The sequence below is a fragment of the Chaetura pelagica genome, unplaced genomic scaffold, assembly GCF_000747805.2.
Source record: "Chaetura pelagica isolate M959 unplaced genomic scaffold, ChaPel_1.0 scaffold347, whole genome shotgun sequence".
Classification (NCBI taxonomy): domain Eukaryota; kingdom Metazoa; phylum Chordata; class Aves; order Apodiformes; family Apodidae; genus Chaetura; species Chaetura pelagica.
In genome coordinates, this window is record NW_009954096.1 from 369,263 (window position 1) to 396,211 (window position 26,949).

Below are 26,949 nucleotides of genomic sequence, written 5' to 3' on the forward strand. Positions count from 1 at the left end.
TACAAGAACTTACCAATATCATAAGCCATGAAATCTGAAGAGAAGCACTTTGCCCCGTGGCTCATGGAGGTGTCATTGTGTGTGTTGCCTCCAAACACCAGCATGGTTCCACTCATGATCACAGCCGTGTGCAAGTAACGGAAGAAGCGACTGTCTTTAAGGATGGTCCTTCAGAAAGGAAAATGCAGGTATTAATAAAACTCATTAGCACCTGGCAAAGAGAAAACAATACATATATCCAAGCTGAAGGAGGTTTTAGGATACAGGGAGGAGTGGGGGAAAAATGTTTAACTACTTTCTTAATGAGGTATTTAGCAACTGCTCAGTTCCTCCTGTAATTTCCTTCTCTCATCTTCCCATCTGCTTGCCAATTCATAGGAAAAATATATCTAGGAGAGCCTCCTCCCAAAGCTGTGAATCTTCAAATCATCAATTCCTTCTCCAGGGATTATCAAGTTTTGTCAGTAGCTGGGCTTTTAAGCATATTCAGCTAAATCTGCTGATACAGACACTGCCTGGGAGGACTTCAGGACTTTATAGGAACTATTTTTATAGCAACATAAAGAATTATTTCAAACTAGGCATCTTCATAGAATCCCAGACTGGTTTGCGTTGGAAAGGACCTTCAAGACAATCCAGTCCCAAGCCCCCTGCATGGGCAGGGACACCTCCCACCAGCCCAGGTTGCTCCAAGTCCCATCCAACCTGCCCTTCAACACTGCCAGGGATGGGGCAGCCACAGCTTCCCTGGGCAACCTGGGCCAGGGTCTCACCTCCCTCACAGCGAACAATTTCCTCCTAATGTTTAACTTAAATCTCCACTTCTCCAACTTTGATCTTCTGTTGCTCAAAACTTAGAAACCTACTTTAAGGAAATCTATGCAGCTGCTGTTAAAAGAGCCCTGCAGCTCAATATTAAAACATGGGAACCATTAATCAGACTTGCCACCGACTTCACCTTTAATCAGCCTGCCTAGCAGCACTGAACACAAAGGGTCACCCTTTGTAGAATTCCCTTATTGAGAGGCTGGGATTGCAGGAAAATCCCCATGTGGCCACACCTGTGTTGCAGGTGGCAGTGCCAGGGCTCTGCAGGCTGTCCTACCACTTCTGCAGAACAGAAACAGCCCAAACACAGCTTGCACCGAAGCCAAGACCTCCACACCAAAATACTCAGCAAAAGACACATCCACAACCTGGCTGCAGTGCCACAGCTCACAGGGACTTCTGAGCATTTCTCCATCCCTGCCAGGGCTGCAGTGACAGACTGTGAAGCTGCCAGTCAAACCCAAGAGGGAACAAGGGGACAAACACTTGCCAATGTAACAATCAAGGGACTGCTTTTCACAGAGTCACAGAGAGGTCAGGGTTGGAAGGGACCTCTGGAGATCATCTAGCCCAGCCCTCCTGTTAGAGCAGATTTATCTGGGACAGGTCACACAGGAACACGTCCAGATGGGTTTGGAATATCTCCAGGGATGGAGACTCTCTGGGCAGGCTGTTTTATTTTGCCCTTCCATGAAATCATAGGAGGGAGAGAGGGTCTAAATTACTGAAGAACAAAAAAGGGAGTGAGTGACAGCAACAAAACCCCACCAGATGAGCACAGACTCCTACGTGCCTCTCTGCGAGGCGCCTGCTCTGCCAGCCCCCTCCAGACTGACAAAAAAAGCAATGTGATGAGAGGAAGTTGGTGCTGCAGCAGTTTGGAAGAATATGGTCACATTTGTGACATTTTCTGCCTATTCAGCCAGATTTGCCCACTTCATGGCTGAAGTGGAGGATCAAATGAAGCAAGAAGGGAAGCGTGGTTATTACTGCCTGTACAACGGAGCAGGAAGGAAGGTTTTAGAAATTAGTCACTAGTTACTTTACTCATCAGTAGAGACTCACAAACAGTTGCTGCAGAAGTACAAGCTATTTTAACCTCTCAAACAAAGGCAACATGGTGACTCCAATTTACACGTGTTCATTCCAAAGATCAGTCTCCTTTTTGCCAGGAGCCTTTAAAAAAAATACACTTTGAGGAAAAACATAAAATGGAGGAAAATGCATTTCACCTCAGTAGCTCCAAGTGGGGAAGTTTTTGCTCTGGCTTTTTAAAGCTCACCTTTGGGCAGAAACAAATCACTGAAGATTTCAGCCTACGAAATGAACATTTTGAGCAGTTACAGAGCCAAAAGAAAATGGGTTTATAATAGAAGCTCTTTTGCAGTCTTAACTGCAGAATGAATGATCTCTCACTTGCCTGCAGTAACTGCACTCAGATGCACAGGCTGAATTGCTGGCAAGAAAATCCCATCAAGTATTTTTCTTTTCAGCTTTAATACAACAATAGATTAAAATTGATTTCTTGGCTCGTCCACAGCCTTGATTAGATGTGATTATGTGATTCTCTATTCAGAAAGGGACACAAAAATAATGGAGACAAGAACAAACTATCCTGAAATGCAGGTAGCTACATCCTGCTGTACCCTTGGCAAACCCCTCATCCTTTTGTCTACTAGAAACAGCAACAATGGGGAGGGATACAGGAGGCAAAACTACTTACCACATGTGGGAATCAACTTCATATTTGTACAAGTCATCTGCTAGCCTGTATTTGTTGGCACTGAATGCTTTGTAACCTCCATGGATATAAATTGATCTTGTGTTTGGATCATAAACACTACTGTGACCATATCCTCCTTGCACCAAAGCTCCGCTCGTCTGTAAAATGCTCCACGTGTTTGTGGCTGAGAAATGAAAGATGAGAGTGACAAAACATGGTTAATTTATCTCCATTAACAACTTATCAACAAATCTGGTGGTGAAACAAATTGAGTTTTCTTTGATTCAGATCTAGATGCTGTCTCTACAACTTAGCATCCAAAAATATTCCCCTTCCAGGAGCCTGTTGTCAAGTAGAATTGTCAAGTGTTTTTAATTTGACCAGAAACATCTTTTGTACAGTCATTTATTACACTTTGCAGACAAGCTAAGCAAATGGAAGATAAAAAGTATGGAAAAATTATATATTGTATTTCAATGACATGAAAATGCCCACATCATGGCTTGACGTGCAATGGTACCCAAGGGCACTTTTATTTTATATATATATATATATAAAGCCAGACAGCACTGAAGCCAAGTTAAGTATGACTGTGAAGAACACTGCAGTTAAAAACTAATGTGATTAATGGTCCTATATCTTACTCACTAAAATAACTGGTTTGAGGCACTCTAGACACAATCTAAAGGTAACTGAAATAAAAAATGCCAAATTACACATCAAATCTCTGCAGCAGGTGCAGAATGAAACCCTACACAGGCTGCCCAACTCCCACTGCCCCACACATCCTGGTTTTCTCCAGCTTTCTCCCTGAGGAAGAAAGCTTGCTCCTGGCAACACCAGAAGAGGCTCCAGTAGGTCCTCTGCATCAAGATGACTCAAGAAGAGGTTAACAGGTCAAAAGTGCAGATAGGGCCTCTAATTCTGACCATAACCACCAGGTTCATGATGTGAACTTCTTGTGCTTAACTCTCTTCTCCACCTGGTCAGTGGACATGCTTCCTGAGAGCCATTTCAAAGCAGCTAAATTAGGCAGAAGTTCAGTACCCTGAAGAGCTTCCTATGCTTCTCCACTGGTGACACTGGAAATGTCTGGTTCTTAATATTTGGACTATTCCCAAAGATGGGGGTCAAAGGGAAGTTCAGCAAGGCATTCCCTGTTCCCCTAAGCATTTGCTGATCACCACTACTGGAGACAGGGGCATCAGGTTGAGTGGATACTAAGTCTGAATTGCTACCACCATTCTTTTATTTGCAGGATATGAAAATAATGTCAGAAATGTTGGTTTTGTCAGAGGGAAAGAGGGAAATGCTTACAAATTGCACCATTTTCCCTGCTTTGTCTTTCAAACAGAGCTTTTTTGTCTTCAGGACCTACCAAGCTGTATAGAGCTGGAAGTTCATGGCTGCCTTCTCACTATCTGTGTGATACAAATCACAGGATCACAGAACTGTCAGAGTTGGAAGGGACCTCTAGAGATCATCTCGTCCAACTCTCCCACTGAAGTAAGATAACCTAGAGCCAGGGCTGCATCCAGGTGGGTCTAGAGCATCTCCAGAGGAGACTCCACACCCTCCCTGGGCAGCCTGTCCCAGGGCTCTGTTACCCTCACAGTAAAGAAGTTTTTCCCCATATTTCAATGGTACTTCCCATGCTCCAGCTTGTGCCCATTGCCCCATGCCAAGAGTTAGACCGAACTTCCCACCAACACAAAGCCAAGAAGCGATCTGGGAATCATTTCCAAACCAACTCTTAAAAACCAAAGAGAACGAAGAGGAGTGCAGCCAGGCAGGGCCCCCACTCACCCAGGTTGTATTCCTGGACGCTGCTGATGTACCCGTAGAGAGGGCAGTGCCCAAAGATGACGAGCATGACGGTGCTGTTGTCGCGCAGGGTGACGATGTGCGCGGAGTGGCCCACGACCGCGTATTGCTCCTTGGCCTTGGGAGCTGCCTGGACCCAGCTCTGCCTGGGGATGTGGAACACCCAGAGCTGGCTGCTCACGTTCCCCGTCGCGTCGATCTTCCCACCATACATGTAGATGTCATCCTGGAAGAGGTGAAGATTGAAAATGAGGCCTGGGAGTTGAGCATTGAGGGACTTTTCGGCAAGGGGATAGAGAGGATGAGAGGGAATGGGTTCAAACTGGAAGAGGGGAGATTTAGGTGAGACATTAGGAAGAAATTCTTCACTATGAGGATGGTGAGAGCCTGGCCCAGGTTGCCCAGAGAAGCTGTGGCTGCCCCATCCCTGGCAGTGTTGAAGGGCAGGTTGGATGGGGCTTGGAGCAACCTGGGCTGGTGGGAGGTGTCCCTGCCCATGCAGGGGGGTTGGGACTAGATGGTCTTGAAGATCCCTTCCAAACAAAGCCAGTCTGGGATTCTATGCTTTCACTGCCTGTACTGACTAGGTCTGTTTTCACTATAAATGGAGCTCAGAGGCTCCCAAAGGCACCCAGTCAGACACCTGAAGTCAGGTGACTTAAAAAGCAATTTGAATCCCTCCCATAGCTTGCAAATGCAAATAGGAGAAGACAGATGGTTAAGAAAGGCAGTTATGATGGAACCTCCCTCTGTGACTCTACACTAAAAGCTTTGTCTTTCAAGTTAATGCACTGACAAAAAATGAGGATCCTTTGGAAAGAAGGAAGCTGTTATAGTTAGAGAGGGGTATATTAAACATCCTCTAAGTGCTAAAACTCTATCCAGGTTCCTTCATGGGTTCCTTCAGTCATCCTGGGGTCAGTCAAGTATCCACTAAAGTTGAGATGGAGCCCTGTTTCCCTACTGACAAAATGGTAACCTCAGAAAGGGAAATTCTCCACTACAGCTGGTGCTCCTTGGGAAATGCACTGATGGCAAAGCCACTTTTTGTACCTCACTTTTGAACAGTTGTTTCCAGAATGTGCATCGAGCCCTCACAGGTAGGATTTTCCATCCTTTTCAGGTTCTTCAAGTGTTTTGTTTGTGCTGTGTGGAGTTTGTCAAGTGTTTATAATTATGCTTTATTTAGGCTTGCATTGTGATGAGCTAATTAACATTTCAAAACCAAAGGTCAGTAAAGGATTAGCTCATTGCCTTTTCAAAGGCTCTGCTCAGACCTGGCCTGCACCCACAGGAAAGCAAGCAGGTGAGAAATGAGGTAAGAAACAGTCAAATCCACTTGTTGTTGCAGATGTTGAAAGAAGAGGTTCATGGATCTTCTGCAGAAGCAGAGCAGGTTTCAACACTGGCCCAAGGTGGCTCAGGGAATCTGTGGCTGCCCCATCCCTGGCAGTGTTGAAGGGCAGGTTGGATGGGGCTTGGAGCAGCCTGGGCTGGTGGGAGGTGTCCCTGCCCATGGAGGGGGAGTTGGAATGACATGATGTGGGTGCAGGGGAAGAGAAGGTGGGTGCAGAGGAAGAGAAGGTGGGTGCAGGGGAAGAGAAGGAGGAAATCAAGAGGGAGATGATTCTGCAGCACTGACCTTGTATAATGCCAACGAATGACCATATCTCATCTCCACAGAGTTCACAGTGCTTGCTAGGGGAAGCCACTCTTCAGAAATCAGATCATACCTGCATAATAAACATTTCATTAATCTCCTGAGAATCAGATAATAAAGTTAAGAAAATTATTGCCTGTCCTCTGCATGATTTGAGGGAAATTATTTAATTGAAGGGTGGTTTGGATGTGGTGTTGGTGGATGTGGTTTAGGGGGGAACTTTGTAGAGTAGGGATGATGGTTGGACTGGGTGATCCCAAGGGGCTTTTCCAACCTGAATAGTTCTATGACTATTTTATTTAACAAAAAAGTCCTATCAAAATTTCTTCATGTACAAGGCACTCAGGCCACTTCTGGATCAAAAAAAAACCCTCCAGTCAGGCCTGCTCTTTTACTTAATTGTAACAAATTTATTTACTTTACCCTGAGTTTTCTTTCCCATGGAAATAAACACAATGTCTATCGAGCAACTTACACCACATGACCCACCCAAAAGAGCAGAAAAAATTTACACTAAGCTCAGATAGGTTTCAAATACTTAAAATAAATTTAAAAACTGACAGGGTTTAAAAGGCACTTTTTAATTTTGTCTTTGTCATTCAAGCATATTTTTTGTGTGAACTTGAAACGAGATAAACCCTCTGCCCTGAAAATGGCCTGTGGCTTTTTAGATAAAAGGCTGAACTGGACTGGCCAGGCTCACAGTCTTGTAAGATAAAATCTCCTCTGAGAAAGTGTTCAATGAAGCACCAGGGTATCTATTGAAAAATCAGGCATGACTTTGAAAGAGTAAATTGTGGATGTAATCAGCAACTATTCTACAACTAAGTGTGCATTTTTAGCTCTTCTTTAACTTTCCCTAAAAGAATGACTAGCTCTGGCTGTGAGTGCAAAACACCCAGCTCTTACTTAGGGCCATGAGAGCCAGTTATGCTGGGAAAAGACCCAGCTTTTGCCTGGATCTGCCCAAATAATATCAAGTTCAAGAGAAGGCATGAAATGTGTCTTATGGGGGATTTCCTTTCTGATCTCTCAGTTAACAGTTAAATCTCCTCAACTAACTGCATAAATGTCATCGTTGTAAATGCCACTCCCTGGTTGGAACCTCATCCACTCTGCAGAGACACCCACAGTAATCAGGATGTATTGATTAAGGACTCTGAAGTCACACAGAAAAATCTAAGGAAAGGGTTATAACACAGAAGCAGAACTACCCTCTTTGAATATGAGGCCAGGTACCATTTAGAAGCAAGCCTAGAAATGTACAGTGAATAGTTAAATGCTATCAGAAGCAGATGAATCAAAAATTCTTTGAACATCAGGAACCCTACACTATTACTTTTCCAAAGTTAACACCCCCTAGCAGCATTCCCCACATTTGAAACCTGAGTTTAAGTTTTTATTACTGCTCTTTTCCCCTGGAGATGGAGAATGAGCCAAAGCACAGCATGTCAGATGGCATTTCCTAAAAATAATTCTCAAATCTAAGTTTCTCTACTTTGACTTTATTATCTGGGTTTATACTCACGCTAAAACCTTCTGAGAGTCAGAATGATTGAAGACATAGCCTCCAACAATCCACAGCTTATTGTCATGGATTACAGTTTTGTGAGATGCTCTGGGAAGCTTTGGAAGAGAGTATTCCTCCTGGGTCCAAAACGACTGGTTTGCAGGAACAGGAATGGAACAGCCAGGACCTAGAAAAAAAGGTTGGAAAATCCAGCTGATTTGCTCTAAAGCCTGTATTTCAGCTTGAGGTCAATACCCTGCACCACCAGTGTATGGCCAGGTAACAGGTGACAGCTGCAGTCCTTGCTTCCTTGCCCACACTACAATCTGTGATGGATCTGGTGTGCAATCTCCCAACCTTGCACTTCAAATTTAAAACTGTTTTCAGGACTAAAAAGCAGTTCCAAACTAGAGGAACTAGTGCTGCAGCAAAGCAGACAGTCTGCTCTGTTCTCCCTGCTGTGATTATAGGGGGGCACAGGGCAGACCCCTTCCCACTCCCCATTAGGAGGGTACCTTCCAGCTCTTAAATAGCAACCACGTGCCCACCAAAGCCCCAACACAACCTGCAAAAGCTTCAGGAGACCTGCCCAGCAGCATGCTATAAAACCCCAAGGCTCTAAGACTGTCCTTCTATCTTTTCATTCCTCTTCCACCCAGCAATATATTTTTGTGAATTGTCCACTTCTTATTTTCTCCTGTATTTCTGCTGATACAAAACCCACTTTTTCACTGCCCACCTCCCTTCACAGCTCCCCATGGCATGGCAGGAGAGGAGCAGCAAGGTCTCAGCAAAGCAGAAAGCCACATGGATGCTCTCCCTTCTCAGTGAGAGCCACATGCACAAGGTTACTAGACACAGCAGGGACTGCAGAACCTGCTGAAGAGGCTCAAGGCTGGAGAAGGGAATGGGTTTATCAGGACAGCCTTTGGGCAGCCATAAAAGTGAATCGCTGTGTAACAGAGTTATGGGCTTGACTGCAAGAGGCAGCACCTGCTCCTCCTTACTGAGTTCTACCACCACCCATCTCCAGTTCAGGCAATATCACCCTTGACAAACTGGTTTCTGTGGTAGAATGACCTTTTTCAGATGCAGAAAACCTTCAGAATAAGCAAGGGGAGAGCAGCTTGCCCCTCATTCAGCTACGGTTCTTTTGGTGCTTTGGGGTTTTTTTTTGTTGGTTGTTTTGATTTGGGGTTTTTTTCTCCCTTCCACATTAACCTGCTGCAGAAATTCAAGCCAGAGGAAAAAGGAGGGGTAGGTTAAAAACTGAGCAAACACACGCCCACTTTTACTGTCAGTGCACCTCCAGACCCCAGAAAAGCACCAGGAAGCACAACACTGGGGATGTGGTCTTCCAGCCCTGATGTATATTCACCCGTGGCTGGTTTTACACCCCAGAGGCAGCTGTGCTCAGCTCACTCATTTGCCTAACCTGGATTCTTTCTAGTGGCTCTAACGTGCTGCCTGGCTTTGCAGCATAGCTGAGTGGTGGCAGGAGGTGCTGCTAGTGCTATAGCTTGTAGCATCTGGAGTCCTCAACACAAAAAGGACATGGAGCTGCTGGAGCAAGCCCAGAGGAGGCCATAAAAATGACCCAAGGGCTGGAGCAGCTCTGCTCTGGAGCCAGGCTGGGAGAGTTGGGGTGTTCAGCCTGGAGAAGAGAAGGCTCCAGGGACACCTTAGAGCACCTTCCAGTGCCTGAAGGGGCTCCAGGAAAGCTGGGGAGGGGCTTGGGACAAGGGCAGGGAGGGATGGGAGCAGAGGGAATGGATGAAAACTGAAGGAAGAGACAATGGATTCAAACTGGAAAAGAGGAGATTTAGGTTAGACATGAGGAAGAAATTCTTGGCTGTGAGGATGGTGAGACCCTGGCCCAGGTGGCCCAGAGAAGCTGTGGCTGCCCCATCCCTGGCAGTGTTGAAGGGCAGGTTGGATGGGGCTTGGAGCAGCCTGGGCTGGTAGGAGGTGTCCCTGCCCATGCAGGGGGTTAGAACTTTAAGGTCCCTTCCAACTCAAACCAGTCTGGGATTCTGTGATTTCGTATCAGACTAACTCTTCCATGTCAGTGCATCTCTGCAAAGGAAACATGTTTGTCTGGTTCCAACTGTTGCAAAGACTGACACAGCTGATGAGCACACCTGGACACAAGAACCAGGCACTCTGTGTGCTCACATGCGTTACCTCCTGCCACCAGGCTCAAACACTACAATTAAAATGCAAGAGCCATAGGCAAGGCATCCAAGAGCTTCTCCACATTAACCAGGAAATTTACCTTGCCAGCCTGCAGAGCACAAACAGGTCTTAGTGTCATTCAAGTTGCAATGTCCTCTCTCAGGTGCCCCACAATCATCTGTGCAGTAGGGAACATCACAGGCTTCTCCCTTCCAGTATTTGGCACATTCACATTCCAGAGCATTGGTGCTGTTGTTGAGCCTGCACTCCCCTCGGCCAGAGCAGTTCTTGGGACACATATTGAAACTGGGAAAGAGGGTTTGTCAGCAATGAGACAAGACTTCCAAACTGCACCTCTTACTAGTGAACACAAGAGTGATATACAGATGTTCATTAACATACAAAATGATGAGACACTCATGGAGAACCTGATGTGATGGACAAGTCTGTAGAGATTTGTTCTCTGTCATCTCCAGAGCTGCCTCACTTCATGAGTTAAAACCTACAACTCCTCTGAAAAATGATCAATAGGATTTTCAGCTATTTGTAATGCAAATTAATTGCCTTGAAACATTCAACAGTAAGTGAGGAATTTAATCAGCTCATGAGGCTTTTGTGGTGTCTGTGCAACTTCAAACCCCTCACAATTAGGTGCTATTCTGGGATCTGTTAAGCAAGGCACCACACTGGAGATTAATCCCAAGCCAAAGATGTGCCTGGTTTGAATAATTTCTGATTTTACAACATCTGCAACGTACCTGAGGCAAAACCAGACATATCCCTGAGGGAGATCCAAGTGCAGAGACCCTATTCATTTCCAAATTCCAGTATTTGCTGGTGTTTCAACCAGTACAACCCACAGATGGGGATTAGTACCCAATATTCTCACTCTCATGAGACAGGTGGAGCCATTGGCTCCAAGACCACAATTTCACAAGTGTTTGTCAAGTATCTCTGTCCAGTAGTGAATATAAAGACTGTTAAATTGAAAATAAATAAATACACCCTTTTATCTACTCTATGCAAAAATGTTAAGACAACCTGTCCACAACACCAAGAACAAATAAAACACACAAAAAAAATACTTGAAAATTGCTTGAAATTATTAAGAAAGTGAAGAGCTGAAGAAATAGTAAAATATCTTAAAGAAACTTTAAAAAGACAGGCTGTTCTTTCAGAGGATGTCTCAATTTTGTTGCAGTGGTGCAACACCAAGAGCTGGCAGCAGATGGTGTCAAGGTATACGGTTTCAGCCAGAATTTCCAAACGCTACTGCTTAGGCTGTTGCTTCAAGTAACTTTGCAAAGGCTTCTGGAGCTTTCAAGGGGTGCTGAATGTTCTGCATTTTTCAAAGAATCTACTGTGTATTTAAATGCTTAACAAGGATGAAAGCACCAAGACAGGTATTCAAAAAACTAAGCACCTGATTTAAAGTAAAATTTCCAGTTTGTGCAAAAAAGTAATCTGTGACCAAGGATTTTGCAGATGAGTTTTCTGAAAGTGATGAGAACTTCTGCAAGTTCCACCCCAATTAAAATCTCCCAGAGCAGAACAAACATAATTTGTATTGGTAGAAGCAAAAAAAATTCAAAGCCCATGGTCCCCACCAGAAGTAAGAAATTCCTTCTCTGCTAGAATGTCCACACTGACATAGTTTACTTCAGAACAAAACCTCTCTAAAAACAGGCAGTGGATTAGGGAGCTCCCTAGAATTATTTTTTAAAAGCTCACCAATGAGGACTAAATACATAGTGGCAAACAGAAAGCACACACCTACATAAAACTGTGGCTGCCCCATCCCTGGCAGTGTTGAAGGGCAGGTTGGATGGGGCTTGGAGCAACCTGGGCTGGCGGGAGGTGTCCCTGCCCATGCGAGAGGATTGGATCTAGATGATCTTTAAGGTCCCTTCCAACCCAAACCATTCTCTAGCTCTATGATTATTTACAATATGAACCTAAGAACATAACAAAACCATTGCAGACTAAAAAGGAGCCAGATGAAGTGATGAAATCCAAGGACTGATCAAGAAAGGGCATCCCCAAAAAACTGCTTGAGGATCCTCTACAGTAAGTACAGTCCAGTGTAATACAGGAAAGGTGTCTCCTCATGCAAAAGGTGTTTGTGCAGAATTCTCTCTGCAGACAAAGTGAGAGCACAAAACACATCCATCCTGGTTGTCTGAGTATGAGCAAATCTAATAACATAAAATAAATAATATGATGCCTTTTAGAGCCAACATCTGCCCACACTTACAACTGACAAGTGCAGGTAGTGCTGAGCACATTACAGTGATTAGCTGCTGAAGGCTATAATAAAGATAAACCCCTCAATTTAAGTATCTCCTCACAATCAGATGCTTCAATGGCAATTGCTTATTTCAAGACAACACAGAGGAAAGATGAAACCTCCTTTTGCTCAACCTGCAACATCACAGCAGAGTGTTACTACTTACTTATATGTAATGTTAAACCCTGTTAAATTATAGGCAGCATCACTGAAGAAATGCAGAAGGGCATATCCAGAAGTAGCTACAACTTCAGGTACTGTTTCATTGCTGTCCTTCTCAGGAACAATGAGACCACTGGAAAACAAACAAACAAACAAAATGTTAGAAGTGAAATAAATGGGAGCATAGCAACAAGAGTAAATGCACCAGTATTAATGAAACAATTGAAACTCAAGGTATTTATTATTTGCATCTAGTTGAAGTGTTATGACTTGGAGTAATCACCATGTTACTGGATTGTTTTTCTTCAATACAACTTCTTGAATATTCAGAAGAAAATGTCTCAAGATCATGGGTAAGGTTATATGGATTCTCAGCCAACCCTCTAAACAACTCAGAGGTGCAAGAACCCTCCAGATCCATTCAGAAAGATAAAACCACATTCTTCAAGGACCGGGATATTAAGCCTTCTTGCCTGGCTCCATTTTCTGCAATACATAGACCATGTCACTGCCCAAGGAGTGCAGAGGAATTAGGATACTGAGGCCATCAAGAGCAGCATAACTGCTGCCCTCAACATGCACAACTTCGGTCTAAAAGAAGGAATGTCTGCAGAAAGAAGTGCAAACAGAAAACCCTAAAGTAACCAACTTGGCTCTTCTGAAAGATAAATGCATATGAGAAAAGTTTAACCTGAAGCTGTCCAGAACTGCAATTATCCTTACCAAAAATCTACTTTCCTTTCCTTATTATTCTGCCATGACTTAAACAGGACTCATTCCTAAAACAAAGTGGGATGTTTAGAAACAGAAATTCATGTGTCCCAAAAGCATAAAACCTGCTGTACCAAGACAAACTCTAGGTCAGCCAAGCCCAGTATCTCCTCCTGACTATAAGCTACAGCAAAAAGAAAGACTGTGACAAATAAAGCAAGTATGGAGCATTTTGGCAATGGGTTCTCCAGCTCCTAGAAACCCAAAGATCAGGTGGTTTGACCTGGAGAATGCAACCAAGTCAGCACCTTTAAATAAACCATCCATCTGACTCCCTCCTCAACGATTTACACCCTTTTCACCTGGAAAACGGGAAGCAGGGAGGTCAGACATTTACCTCAGCAATGGCAGAGAAATGACTTGTTCTATTAGCTTTACATCTGCTGCCTGACCATCCATGCTGCCTCTTGGGCTCCTCCTCTATAAGAAATAAGTACAACCACCCTTACTCACCATCTTCCTGCCACCCATTCTTTTATAAAGCTCCCTCAGACTCATCACATCCACATTTGTTGTCTTTTCTGTCTTAAAACACTGTCACATTCACTGTTCCCACCTCACTCATTGCTTCACACTTCTGGTCACCTCTGGCTGTTCCTCTTCACCCTTCCAGGTTCTGCTGGATCCTCCAGCCTTTCAGTTTTCCACAAGTGGTGGAGAGAAGGGAGGATGGCAGGCAGGACTACTTACAGCATGTGAGACTGAACCAGGGAGAGATTTACCAAAACACTTGGAGTAAACTGAAAAAGAGACTAAATATCTCTTGAAAAGAGTTAACTCTTACCTAATTATTTAGTGTACAAAATAGTTTGTATCAGATAGGGAATGTTTGTTCTTCTTTGACCAGAAGCCTGACAACACAAGAAGTAAGTCAATCCCTCCCTCATACAAAAGACAGAAGAACAACCATCAATTTGAAGTCTAATGAAGTTAATTTTTCTTCAAGCCTTTATCTAAGCAAAGCACATTGTCTGCCACCACCTACTCAGAGTCAGCTGTTATTTTCTTGCAAACAACCATCCCTCTCCCACCTTCAGTCCTATTTGGTAAAGCTTAGTTGAAGTTTTTTGCCAAGCTAAGACTCCAAACCCCAGTTGGGCAGGGATCCAAAGGCAGCTCCAGTCACCCCAGGGCTGCAGGCAGGAGGCACAACCATGGGGCAGCTCAGCCTCCTCTGCTGCCCTGTGACTTCTGAAGATCTGAGGGCACCATCCACTAAAAGCAACGATTAAAAGAATTTCCCCCCTCTGAAAAGAACTTACTTTTCCTCTCTTTTCAGATCTATTCAGGGCAGAAAGCAAATGTATTTGAGAACAGCTCCCTAAATGAGCTTCTGCACCCTGGAAAAACACTCCCAGCTATCCACAGCAACCCATTCACATCTTCTCTAAAGCACTTTTTGGTGACCTGATTTCTCTGTCCCCACACTACAATACAATGGTGTGCTCAAAGAATGCAACACAAACACCAGGGAGCTTTGCCAAAAGATTTTTGCTCTAGAAGTTGGGGGTGTCTTCATCAAGAGTGACACAATCCCGTTGCCTACAGAGCTATAAATCTGCAAACTCTACCACAGCCCTTCCTGCACGAGTCTTATTGTGGACAAAAAAACATCCTCCCTTTTACCAACATGCCATTAAAAAAATGCAGTAACCTGATCCCATGTTTTGGCTAAACAACTCCAGCACACTTGCTGATATGTAGCTCAATAAATATTTCCATATGAGAAAGCCAATGATTTTTTTTTTCCTCTTTCAGATCTCAAGGATACGGGATAAAAAGGCAGGATTCACTGTCTTTCTTTCCATGTGCAAGACGTGCATTACAAAGGAATACTATGAGCAAGGAGAAGTTTATTAGACTTTTTGTTCTTTGTTTAAAATTGGACACTTCTGATCTGAAGAGGATCTCTCCCAAAAGACCATCTCCTGAAACATCAAAGAACAAAAAGTCTAATAAACTTCTTGCTATCTGGTTCACAGTTTTCCTTTCTAATGCTAACTCTATGATGGTACATCTCTGCCACAGGAAGACAGACATCTGAATGTAATTCAGAGGAAAGCAAACTACAGCTCAGGGACAAGAGAAAATTCCTTTGTTCTGATTTATTCTTTTTTGGACTTATTCTTGCAGCACTTATCACTGATATCACAGAGCAATCTAGCAGGAAGGCCCTGGAGAGGGGAGAAGAATGGCAGCAAAGAATAAAAGTACACAGTGAATAGTGGTAGTGAGAGAAGGCAGAAATATCCCAAATAACCCTTCCTAATAAAAGGACTAGCACAGGTCAATCATTGCTTTTCTCTGAGAAATCTCAATTTTGGGATTTGTTTGGGAAGATGGCAGGCACCTCCACAGCTTTTGCTCTCACCACGTCTCCCACTTACTCCTTTCTTTCCCTCTTTTTCTGATGACTTCTGTGTAAATAGACTAAAGAGGACGTTATCCCACCTACACAAATTGAAAACAGCCTGATGAAACTCCACAGACAGATTATCAATTCATTCAGAGAAAGCCATGAACACAACACAGCAATAACCATCAGCTCCTTGAAAGGTCGAGACTGGAAGGCCATGAAGAAACACAGGGTGTACACAGCAACATTTTGAACAAATCAGCACAGACAGAATTCATGTTATTTGCCATGGAAAAAAAAAAAAGAATCCAATAGGCAGAATCAGCATGATAAGGGATTATGCAAAACTTCTTTTCCAGAATCAGAACCATTCAGAGACAAATCTGGCCAAGATCAGCCTATTTCACAATATTTCTTCTCTTTCTTTTCAGGTTTCAAAACATTTCACAATCATCACTACTCCAAAGCAAATAAATACTCCCACTCAGCTAAGTTGTCCAGTGATGCTGTTTCTTCAGCATTTAAAGACAAATCTGTTTTGCCCTAAAAAACCTCCTATTTTCTCTGCACTGGGGTTGCAGGGTCAGTGGCAGAGTGACAAACAACATCCAGGAGACCTTACTTCTCTGCCACCCTGCATACATTACCTGCCTTGCTCTGCCCCCTGCACCACAGAAAAATGGGAATTCTTTAAAATGAAAGGCATCTCCTCTATTTCTTTTCCTCTCTTTGCATCATGGTGATGGTGTATCCATCATTTCCTCCTGAGACACAACCTGCCAGCCTGGCAGAGATCAAAAGAGGACCAAGTTCTGGTGAGCAGGAAACAGCAAAAAAGGAAGAAGATGGGAGGAAAAGATGAAAATACAGAGCACAGAGAATCAGAGAATCATTAAGGTTGGAAAAGGCCTTCAAGATCATCAAGTCCAACCATCCACCCTAACCACTAAACCATCTTATGCAGCACCATGTCTACCCCTTTTCTGAACATCTCCAGGAATGATGTCTCCACCACCTCCCTGGGCAGCCTGTTCCAAGGCCTCACCATTATGAAGTGAAAGGATAAAGAAGATATTGAAAAATCAGTGGCACGTTGGCTTCTCAGCCTATGGGAATGCACTGCAAAACAATTCTCTTCTAATGTTTCAACACTTGGACCCATCTGGGCACACATTGTAAGCAAAATGTCCCCATTTGTTCCTCATTAAAAAAAACAGTCTGTGCACCCCACTGTACTCACAGGAGTAAAAAATGAGCAAAGCATAAACCAAAAATAGAAATTACGAGAGACTCGAGGCAAATCTCTGCCAAAAAATGCAAAAAAAGGGGGGGATAAAACATGGAGAAAGCTCAAAATTACTTTCTTAAAGGAGAAGCTCAGATCCTTGTGCAGCAAGATGACTCCCAAACACAGGCTTTTAAGGGAACAAAGCAATTACAATGGCAATTAGTTAAAAAAACCTCACTCATTATTGAGAGTTGGCAACGCCCCAAAAGATTTTGTCTTGGAACCATCTTCTCTCCTTGCACCACAGACAGATCCAGCTGCTGCAGCACCAGCATTGGGCAAACCTGCCTGCTCACAGAGCCCTCAGATGAAGGGGGTTTGCCCCAAACCCTCCTCAGTTCTTCCATGATGCTCTTCCTTCCAGAGTCAGTAGAACAAAGACAAACCAGCCACATTAAAATGTGCTACATGAGCCATTCAGTCATTTTTTTGATCATTAAGTCACATGGTGAATGTGACTATAAAAGCCATATTTCTTTCCCCCTCCAAAAAAACAACAGCCCTTTTTTTGCCATTAAAGTGAAGAAGTACTTTAAAAATTAAGAAATTATTTTAATATCTAGCCCTGGAGAGACAGGCCATGCTGTCAGGCACAGTGCAAATGCTTTGTCATTTTCTAAAACCTCAAGTCTGTTCTCTGTTTAATACTTGGGAAGCTCAGTACAGGATATTTGAATTAATGAAAAAATAAACAAAGTCTTATTCTTCAGTCCATCAGAAACAGTTTGAGAGAAAAGAACTGAGAAAGTGAAGAACTGGAGATACTTTCTAAATTTCCTTTATAGGCATCAATTTAACTCAGAGGACTTATCCTTTAAAAACTCTATAAATATAAAAACTTTGTCTCATCCAGTTGGTTTGACTACAGGTCTAGTGAACAAAAGCAATTTTGATACAATGCACTGACATTTCCTGAGGAAATCTGACTTTCTACCACAAAGACATTTTGATTAATCAATTCCCACACATTTGAAGGACCAGCTGCTTCACCAACAGGCTCAGGAAGCAAATGTAAACAAGGGAACATCATTGAGCAGGTACATATCCAGTAAAATCCCAAATGTGTTTGCTCCTCACTTTATACTAAGCCTTTTTTCTTTTTTAATCAATGCTATGGAGGTTATTGTGGATGAGAAGAAAACAACAGAGCTAAATATTAAATAGCTAAGAGGACAGGCTGCTAGGACAACAAGCCAGCTGGGCTGCTTCATGAGCAGAGTGTGTGAATGTTGCCTGTATTGCAACACAGTCCAGCCCTGGGTTGGAATCTAATATACCCTCTATCTCGGGACACAGAATAAGAACTGCTTTGGGAGGTGATGGTTGATGATGTGCTGAGTGCCAACTCCGTCACAGGAGGGTGAGAACCTCAAGAGGCCAAAACCTGGTCACACTCACAAGTGAATGTCTCCCAAGGCATGTTTTGAAGCAGAGCAATAAAACTTAAGCATTAAACACTTAATTTATATTCTTCATAGAATCACAACATGGTTTGGGCTCCCAGCTGGAGCAGCTCTGCCCTGGAGCCAGGCTGGGAGAGTTGGGGTGTTCAGCCTGGAGAAGAGAAGGCTCCAGGGAGACCTTAGAGCACCTTCCAGTGCCTGAAGGGGCTCCAGGAAAGCTGGGGAGGGGCTTGGGACAAGGGCAGGGAGGGGTGGGATGAGGGCGAATGGATTAAAACTGGAGGAGGGAAGACTTAAGTTAGACATTAGGAAGAAATTCTTCACTGTGAGGTTAATAAAGCACTGGAATTGGTTGCCCAGGGAGGTTGTGGCTGCCCCATCCCTGGCAGTGTTGAAGGGCAGGTTGGATGGGGCTTGGAGCAGCCTGGGCTGGTGGGAGGTGTCCCTGCCCATGCAGGGGGGTTGGAACTGGATGATCTTGAAGGTGCCTTCCAACCTTCACCATTCTATGACCAGAAAATTATAGAATCATAGGAGGGTGGTCAAGCACTAGACCACCAGCCCAGAGGATCAGTGAGATCTCCCTCCTTAAGTAAGATTCACAACTTGACTGGGCAGGAGTTGAGCAGGGGCCTGATCCCACTCTTGTGACCTTGCTTTGATCAGACCAGGGCCCCTTCCAACCCAGCTCAGCCCACATTATGTGCCCAGACTCAAGCTGAGATGGATCAGTGCCATATTCACCTGCAAGCAACACAGGCAGGTGAGCTGCTCCTGCTCCCAGAAGGCACCAGAGGCATCACAGAGCAACCAGCTTGCTGAGTGGCCTTGGGGCAGCAGTGCCATCTGTCAGCACTGCCACCAGGACCATCCATCTGGCACCTGACAGCAACCACGAGGCCCTTCAGAACAGTCTCACCCCCAGCACCCAGTGCAGAGCCATGGCTGAAGGTCTTGCTGAAGAACAACTGGCTCTGAAGAGGAAAACACCCCATGTCGAGCAGCACAAAATGAAAATAAAGGTGCAAAAGCAGCTCCAGTAAACATTTAACATGGAGTAAAGGTAAAAACACACTCTAAAATGTTGACAGATGATGCCTGTAGTTCATCTGCCTCAGATTTCTTCATTCTGTGCAGACAAACACACTGGATTTCTGTTTCCTCCATGATCAGTAATTGCCTTTTTGAAGCAGCACAATTTCCAGTCTTATGCTGTCTATGATCACAAACATAAACCAGCAAAGATATTTTTAACCCTATTTAATTAAAAAAAAGCTTAATGTACAGGACTGGACAGCCCTGGGGGCACTCAGACTACAAGGAGTTTAGTAAACAGTTTATGAAGACACTTGCATTGTGTAAATGTTTACATTATGCCAATATTGACCACAGTTAAAAATTTATAAAACCAATTTAAAGTTTCTCTCTAGTGCAGCACTGAGGATTTCCAAGCTGATCTTATTATATTCAGGGTAAATATTATATTGTGAACAAAGAGAAGTGAGCTCTGTAAGGTCAAGAAAACATGATGAGAGCAGTTAGGGCTCAGGCAACTGCTGTAAAAAGCTAGGGAGGTAACAAAACCTGAGCTTTAGAGAGAGGAATTTACAGTGTTTATCAACAAAGTCCAAAACTGGACAAAACTCAACCTTGCAAATCCCCTGCCAAGGTGCAAAAACAGGGAAGAGTGAAATATCATTATGGTTTAATATTAAAATTTCACATAAGCCACGAAGAGAGAGAAAATAAGAACAATGCTTCAGGAAAACAAAAATGAAGTGCATCTATTTTTGTATCAGAGAAAGGTAATTTTCAACAGATGCTTTTTTTGCACTTCATCAAAATGAGAAGCATCTGCTGTTTCCTGAACTTGGTTTGCTGAACACACCACAGCTCACTACTAATGAAGATGAAATTCAAATATCATCTAAAGAGGTAATTAAAAAAAAAAAAAGGAATTCTTTTCCTACCTCCAAAAATTATTGTATTAAGCTCATGGCTGCTTGTCCTCAGGCACCGACTTCCTAGTGATTTACAGATGATTTGAAAGTCTGCACCATAATTGTTAATGCTATGAACTACTTATAATCTCAATTTTAAAAGCCTATTAATTTTTTTGGAAAACACACAAGAAACTGCAGCCACAAATCATGATCATTTCACCTTTTCAGCAGCGTATTAAAAATGAGCTTTGGAGATCATCTAGTCCAATCCCCTGCTAGAGCAGGATCCCCTAGAGCAGATCCCACAGGAACACATCCAGGCAGGTTTGGAATGTCTCCAGGGATGGAGACTCCACAACCTCCCTGGGCAGCCTGTTCCAGGGCTCTGGTACCCTCAGAGTAAGGGAGGATTTTCTCATATTCAGGTTAGATCCCCCCTCAGCCTCCTTCTCTCTCAGCTGAACAGCCCCAGCTCTCTCAGCCTTTCCTCACAGGCAGAAGCTCCAGCCCCTTCATCACCTCAGTGCCCTGTGCTGGACTCTCCAGTAGCTCCTTGTCCTTGTTGAACTGGGGAGCCCTGAACTGCCCAGTGCTCCAGGGGAGGCCTCCCCAAGGCAGAGCAGAGGGGGAGGAGAACCTCTCGCAACCTACTAACCAGACCCCTTCTTACACCAGCAGTTTGCTCCCAGGCTGTACTTCCAGGTTTTTTGAGGTTTTCAGCAGAGAGGAGGTTTCCCCTCCTTCAGATGCAGTGAGAATAACATGAACCATTTGTTTGTGTGTCCTGTTTTGACCTCCAGCTAGTCTGGAGGTTTACAGGAAGATTCTTCCACCAGGTAACAACTCTGCATTTTCAGTTGAAGACCAAAACCAACATGTGCTGTTTTCCTTTTTTCTTTTGTTTTTCCTCATCAACTTTTTGGTCCTGTGCTGATCCTTTCTCCTAGAGATTACAGGGATTTTTCAGAACAAACATGAAGCATTTTTTTCATTTCACAAATGAAAAGAAGCACTGCAGAAGGTTAATTCTAGAAAGAGTTAATCAGCCACTTGGCACAAGCAGAGTCCAAAGGGAACCATTAGTTTTTCCATAGACTACTTGGAAATCATTTTTCTAATTTCAGCTGAAAGGATAGAAAACCTAAGGTGGGGCTTGTCACTGGAAGGCTAAAGTACATAAATGCACAAAGTTATATTTAAGTTTCTCTGTGAAATGTTGCCTGTTAACCAGCATCCACAAATAAAGTGTCTCACCACAGAGAGATGAGCCAAATACCTGTGATCTATCAGAACAGATATTTTTACCCCTGTTTTTACAAGGTTGGCTGACCCATTGTTGCTGTTCCTGAACATCCTCCAAACTGTTTAAGAATTTCAAGTGTAAAGGTACAAAAGGACACTCATAGTTCTGCAGTGTTGACTCCTTGGCTTTTGCCTTCTCTCATATCAGGAGTTAAACTGAAGTCATGTTCAAAAATGATAAATGGGGTAGTTCTCTGCTTCAGAAGGGACCAAATTCAACCAGATGACATTTTTGGTTGTTTTGAAATCAGTACTTGGAAATGAAAACCTAATACTGACATGTTACAGTGTAGTAATTGTGAAAGCAGAAACAACTCCTTAACTGTTCATGCTGATGATGCCTACACAAAAGGATACTTGCAGTATGTGCTGGATTGGCAGGATTATATATTTAGATTCCTGGAATATATTTATATTGTGAGAAGCCACAATTGATTTAGGCTCCAAGTGAAAGAGCTGTCATTGTGTACATTCAAGATTCTTAGGGAGGGGAACTTACCTAAAAGCTGCCAGCAAGGGAGCATAAATTGAGTCTCCATCATAGACATACAAGTGGTCCCAGCTGCACTCTGTGGCAAAGTGATTGAAGCGAAGCCTGAGGATTGTGTTTGGCCTGTAAAAAAATAGGAATAAGGTTGGTAATTAGGCACTTGACACACATGGCAAAGTCCCTCCAACAGACTCCTCCAGGGTGAAGCTCCTCTGTAAACAAGACTAAAACTAAGTGACTTCAAGAAGGATCTTGACGTGCTGGAGCAGGGCCAGAGGAGACGAGGCTGGGGAAGGGACTAGAGGGAAAGTCTTGCAGGGAGAGGCTGAGGGAGCTGGGGTTGTTTAGCCTGGAGAAGAGGCGACTCAGGGGGGACCTTCTCACTCTCTACAACTACCTGAAGGGAGGTTGTGGTCAGATGGGGACTGGGCTCTTCTCCCAGGCAACCAGTGACAGGATGAGAGGGCACAGCCTGAAGCTGCACCAGGGAGGCTTAGGTGGGTATCAGGAAGCACTTCCTCATGGAAAGGGTGATCAGACACTGGAATGGACTGCCCAGGGCAGTGGTGGAGGCACCATCCCTGGAGGTGTTCAAGGAAAGGCTGGAGGTGGCATTTAGTGCCATGGTCTGGAGATGTGGTGCTGTTGGTCATAGGCTGGGCTTGATGATCTCAGAGGTCTTTTCCAATCTTGGTGATTTCTGTGATTCTGTGACTTCCTGTAACTATGGATTCAACAGACATGCCATGGGTTTCTTTTTTGGTATGCACACTGCCTGGGTATTAAGGAACAGCTCCTTTATGGTCAGAAAAACTGTGTCTGTAAACCCTTCTCCACCACCAACAGCAGAAACTGAAGAGTAGGCACTTCCAGCCCCCTGCTCTGTACCAGCACTGTCCCCTCTACAGAGAGGGCTTTGCAGGGATAAGCAAGGAAAACCTACATAGACAATATATTTGAGGCCTCACAGCCACCATCAAGGAACTAACCAGAGCTCTCCTTCTTGTTCAAGAGATTCTCTGCAGATTGATACAATGACAATGGTCTGAGATTATGCAGTTGCCCAGAAGCTGGCAGAAATCCTTCTTCTATTACATCATTACTTGTGCACCACAGATGGCTTTTCTGAAGTAAGACCCTCCAAACGGGAAGTCAGAAATATGCCTCAGTGGATGCTGACTAAAGAAATTATCCATCTTGCTCTCCACCTTCTGGGAGCTGGAGAAACCAGGTCAAGAGAAGGTAGAGGAAACAGTCTTCTACAGAACAGGAAGCCCAGGGGCTTTAACTTTTGCCAGAAGGAAGATCGTTGCTTATTACTTGGACTGTTAAGATTCACTAACCATTCACTGCCCCTCACTCTTTACAAACACTAATGAGGTTGGTTCTCTTCTGGAGATGTCAAGAGAGGAGGAGACTGAGGGGGGATCTAATGAATGTCTATAAATACATGAGGGCATCAAGAAGGCAGGGACAAGCTCTTGTCACTTGTGCCCTGGGACAGGACGAGGGGCAATGGATTCAAACTGGAGCCCAGGAAGTTCCAGCTCAACACGAGGAAGAACTTCTTTCCTGTGAGGGTGACAGAGCCCTGGGACAGGCTGCCCAGAGAGGCTGTGGAGTCTCCTTGGCTGGGGACTTTCCAGACCTGTCTGGATGCCTTTCTGAGTGATCTGCCCTAGTTTTTGGTCCTGTTCTGGCTGGGGGGTTGGACTCGATGATCTTCAGAGGTTCCTTCCAACCCCTGACATTCTGTGGAAATGCCCAACAAAAAAATATTGGGACAAGTTGAGAATGAACAAGTTGAAAGTCGTGGGAAGAGACTTGCTACGTTCCACCTGAAGGCAGCAGATGGAGCACACCCCAATATTAACACCACCCTTCAAGAAGCACCTACTCTGCTTACCTACAGTATCAAGAGAAAACTATCTGGAGGCCTGGTCTTCTGAGATGTATGAGCAGGAAAAAGGTTTTATTTCCTTGATGTGGGGATGGAATCAGTACTTCAGACACCAAAGCTGGTCAGTATTTCTTTCACTCCACACACAAAAGATGCCCACTAAGCCATAACCAAGCCTATGTAGATCCCATTAGCTTCACGGCGAATAAGCAAAGACTTATTTGAAGTGAGTCACACAGAAGCCACAGCAGGTACCTCACTCAGTGCTCAGCACAAGGATGGTGAAATCACCACTAACATCGTGCCTGGACTCTGAGGTAAAAAGAAAGTGAATCTATAGCAGCCCTGCTTTTTTCCTACCCACAGCTGGAGCTGCTGAAAGCAGAGATGCAAGTGATTAGGAGCCCTTCAACAGCATTGCCCTTGGGTTCAAATGAAATCCATGCTCATCCTAATCAAATAAATGAATAAAATGTCAGTCTGCCATAGCCTGTCCTTGCCACAGAAGGGGAATTCTTTAGGGAGTTATTCTGCAAAAGAATTATTTTTGATAGGCACAATGAACTACTCTAGGCCTTTGGAAAAAGAGTAGCAGGTATAAGTTGAGGATAATGTCTTGCTTAAAGAGAAGGTACAAAGAGTGCTCATCATTTCAGAACTGAGTTGCCTATGAAATTGTAGGGGCTTTGCTTCTATTTCAGTGGTCTGGCAGCTGTAGAGCAGAGAGAAACATTTAATCAACAAAAGCTTGAGACCAAGCACAAATAGAAAGGTATTACCTTTGCTACAGCTAACAACTCATTAACAGACAGCACTGGTCTGCAGAATTGCAAAGCACGTGGCCACAGGTCCTGCCTCAGACAGGACCCTCAGGCTGGCTGGACCTCACCTGCCTTGCCTTGTGTTCCTGGGGAAAAATGAGAAGGATACCCCTGGAACGAGGACACAGCACAGACACCCCCCTGTAAGAGTCAGGAATGATGCAAAAAGCAAATTAATACCGTCAGGAACACATGGCTCATTTTACATCTGAATTTATCCAGTGTCTTCAGTTGCACATTTGGCTTGTGCCCTCACTTGCTGACCTCAAAAGCCCTTCACATACCAGTGTGCTTGCACCGAGGTGAGGGCACTCAGCTGAGTTTAACAGCTTTGGAGGCACTGTTTTCCAAGTCCAGATCTCTCTGGGAATTTCACATTTGGCAGAGAGCTTGGGCTGTTTTCACAAGGGTGCATATTTCAGCTGGCTTCGTCGGCGTGATTATCTCCTTTCTGTTTACCCTCACCCCCTGACAGCAGGGCACAAACAGTCTCAGGAGCAGGAAAAGCACAGACTCAAAGTCCTGGCTCCAGAAGAAAGAGGGACACTTCTGTCCACCTCTCTACAGCAAGTTAAGACCTCACTTTAAAGCCCACAAAGGGACAGCTCTCTAGGAAGCCTCTGAGTACAAAACAAGGCTGAAGGAACAGTTATGGTGACATTACTGGGGACCTGTGAGCAGCACTTTGCTTCTGATACAAAATTGAGTCCCATTAACCTTTAGAAAAAGCAGCTGTGAGAGTGAAGCTGGTGGTGCTGGAATTGCTGAAGCTGGTTTGTCTGGAATAACATTCTTGCAAAACATTTTTTAATTATTTCTAATTCCAAATTGGCTGCAGTTGTATTTTTATTTAAAAATTAGGAGGTGTTGCCACTTACAACATCTAAGTTTTAATCTTAGCCACATTAAAGAACTGGGCTTCTTATATAGTGAGTGGTAGGCTCCCAGTTCCAGTGCTCTGGGTGGCTTTCTGGAACAGCTTAGTCCTCACCTTTGAATATCCTGGGAGCTTAGGTATTTAAGTTATTGATCCAAAATAAATCTCTGTAGTTGATGCAGTGAATACCAGTCCTTCCCATACCCACCAGACCTCCCAAACACAGAGAAAAGACTACAGAAAAACCTGGGCTTTTAGTAAGTTCTGATCCTCCAAGATGCCAAGAGGCTTCAGCTCACAGGTGTTTAGTGCAAGCTGATGCTCTCATCCTTGTTCCTGCTCAGAAAACTCCCTATTTACAGAGTCAGGGAACACTATGGAATGTGATTTCATGCATGGCTGTAACACATGGCATCAGAACTGCCCATGCAAAGTTTTAGAGACTCAGCAAATTGGTTTTATAGTCCTGGCATCAGCTTGGTGCTATGAAGAACTTATTTCAACAAGTCAGATGCTCCAAACTGCTGTAGCATCAATCAGACAGCATCAATCAGACAGCATCAATCAGACAGCATCAATCAGACAGCATCAATCAGACAGCATCAATCAGACAGCATCAATCAGACAGCATCAATCAGACAGCATCAATCAGACAGCATCAATCAGACAGCATCAATCAGACAGCATCAATCAGACAGCATCAATCAGACAGCATCAATCAGACAGCATCAATCAGACAGCATCAATCAGACAGCATCAATCAGACAGCATCAATCAGACAGCATCAATCAGACAGCATCAATCAGACAGCATCAATCAGACAGCATCAATCAGACAGCATCAATCAGACAGCATCAATCAGACAGCATCAATCAGACAGCATCAATCAGACAGCATCAATCAGACAGCATCAATCAGACAGCATCAATCAGACAGCATCAATCAGACAGCATCAATCAGACAGCATCAATCAGACAGCATCAATCAGACAGCATCAATCAGACAGCATCAATCAGACAGCATCAATCAGACAGCATCAATCAGACAGCATCAATCAGACAGCATCAATCAGACAGCATCAATCAGACAGCATCAATCAGACAGCATCAATCAGACAGCATCAATCAGACAGCATCAATCAGACAGCATCAATCAGACAGCATCAATCAGACAGCATCAATCAGACAGCATCAATCAGACAGCATCAATCAGACAGCATCAATCAGACAGCATCAATCAGACAGCATCAATCAGACAGCATCAATCAGACAGCATCAATCAGACAGCATCAATCAGACAGCATCAATCAGACAGCATCAATCAGACAGCATCAATCAGACAGCATCAATCAGACAGCATCAATCAGACAGCATCAATCAGACAGCATCAATCAGACAGCATCAATCAGACAGCATCAATCAGACAGCATCAATCAGACAGCATCAATCAGACAGCATCAATCAGACAGCATCAATCAGACAGCATCAATCAGACAGCATCAATCAGACAGCATCAATCAGACAGCATCAATCAGACAGCATCAATCAGACAGCATCAATCAGACAGCATCAATCAGACAGCATCAATCAGACAGCATCAATCAGACAGCATCAATCAGACAGCATCAAT

At 44.0% G+C, this 26,949-nt stretch overlaps 1 protein-coding gene across 1 annotated transcript in view; it reads right to left on the reverse strand.

Annotated features, from left to right (window-relative positions):
• The window catches only part of ATRN (attractin), a 136,683-nt gene that overhangs the window by 100,393 nt on the left and 9,341 nt on the right, over nt 1–26,949 (reverse strand). Inside the window, exons 3-10 of the mRNA XM_010002327.1 lie at nt 21,732–21,845; nt 12,174–12,302; nt 9,821–10,026; nt 7,564–7,732; nt 6,018–6,108; nt 4,358–4,601; nt 2,552–2,735; nt 14–168 (exon numbers count right to left, since the gene is read on the reverse strand). Coding sequence (XP_010000629.1) covers nt 14–168; nt 2,552–2,735; nt 4,358–4,601; nt 6,018–6,108; nt 7,564–7,732; nt 9,821–10,026; nt 12,174–12,302; nt 21,732–21,845 — 1,292 coding nt within the window. The remainder of the gene's footprint in view (nt 1–13; nt 169–2,551; nt 2,736–4,357; nt 4,602–6,017; nt 6,109–7,563; nt 7,733–9,820; nt 10,027–12,173; nt 12,303–21,731; nt 21,846–26,949) is intronic.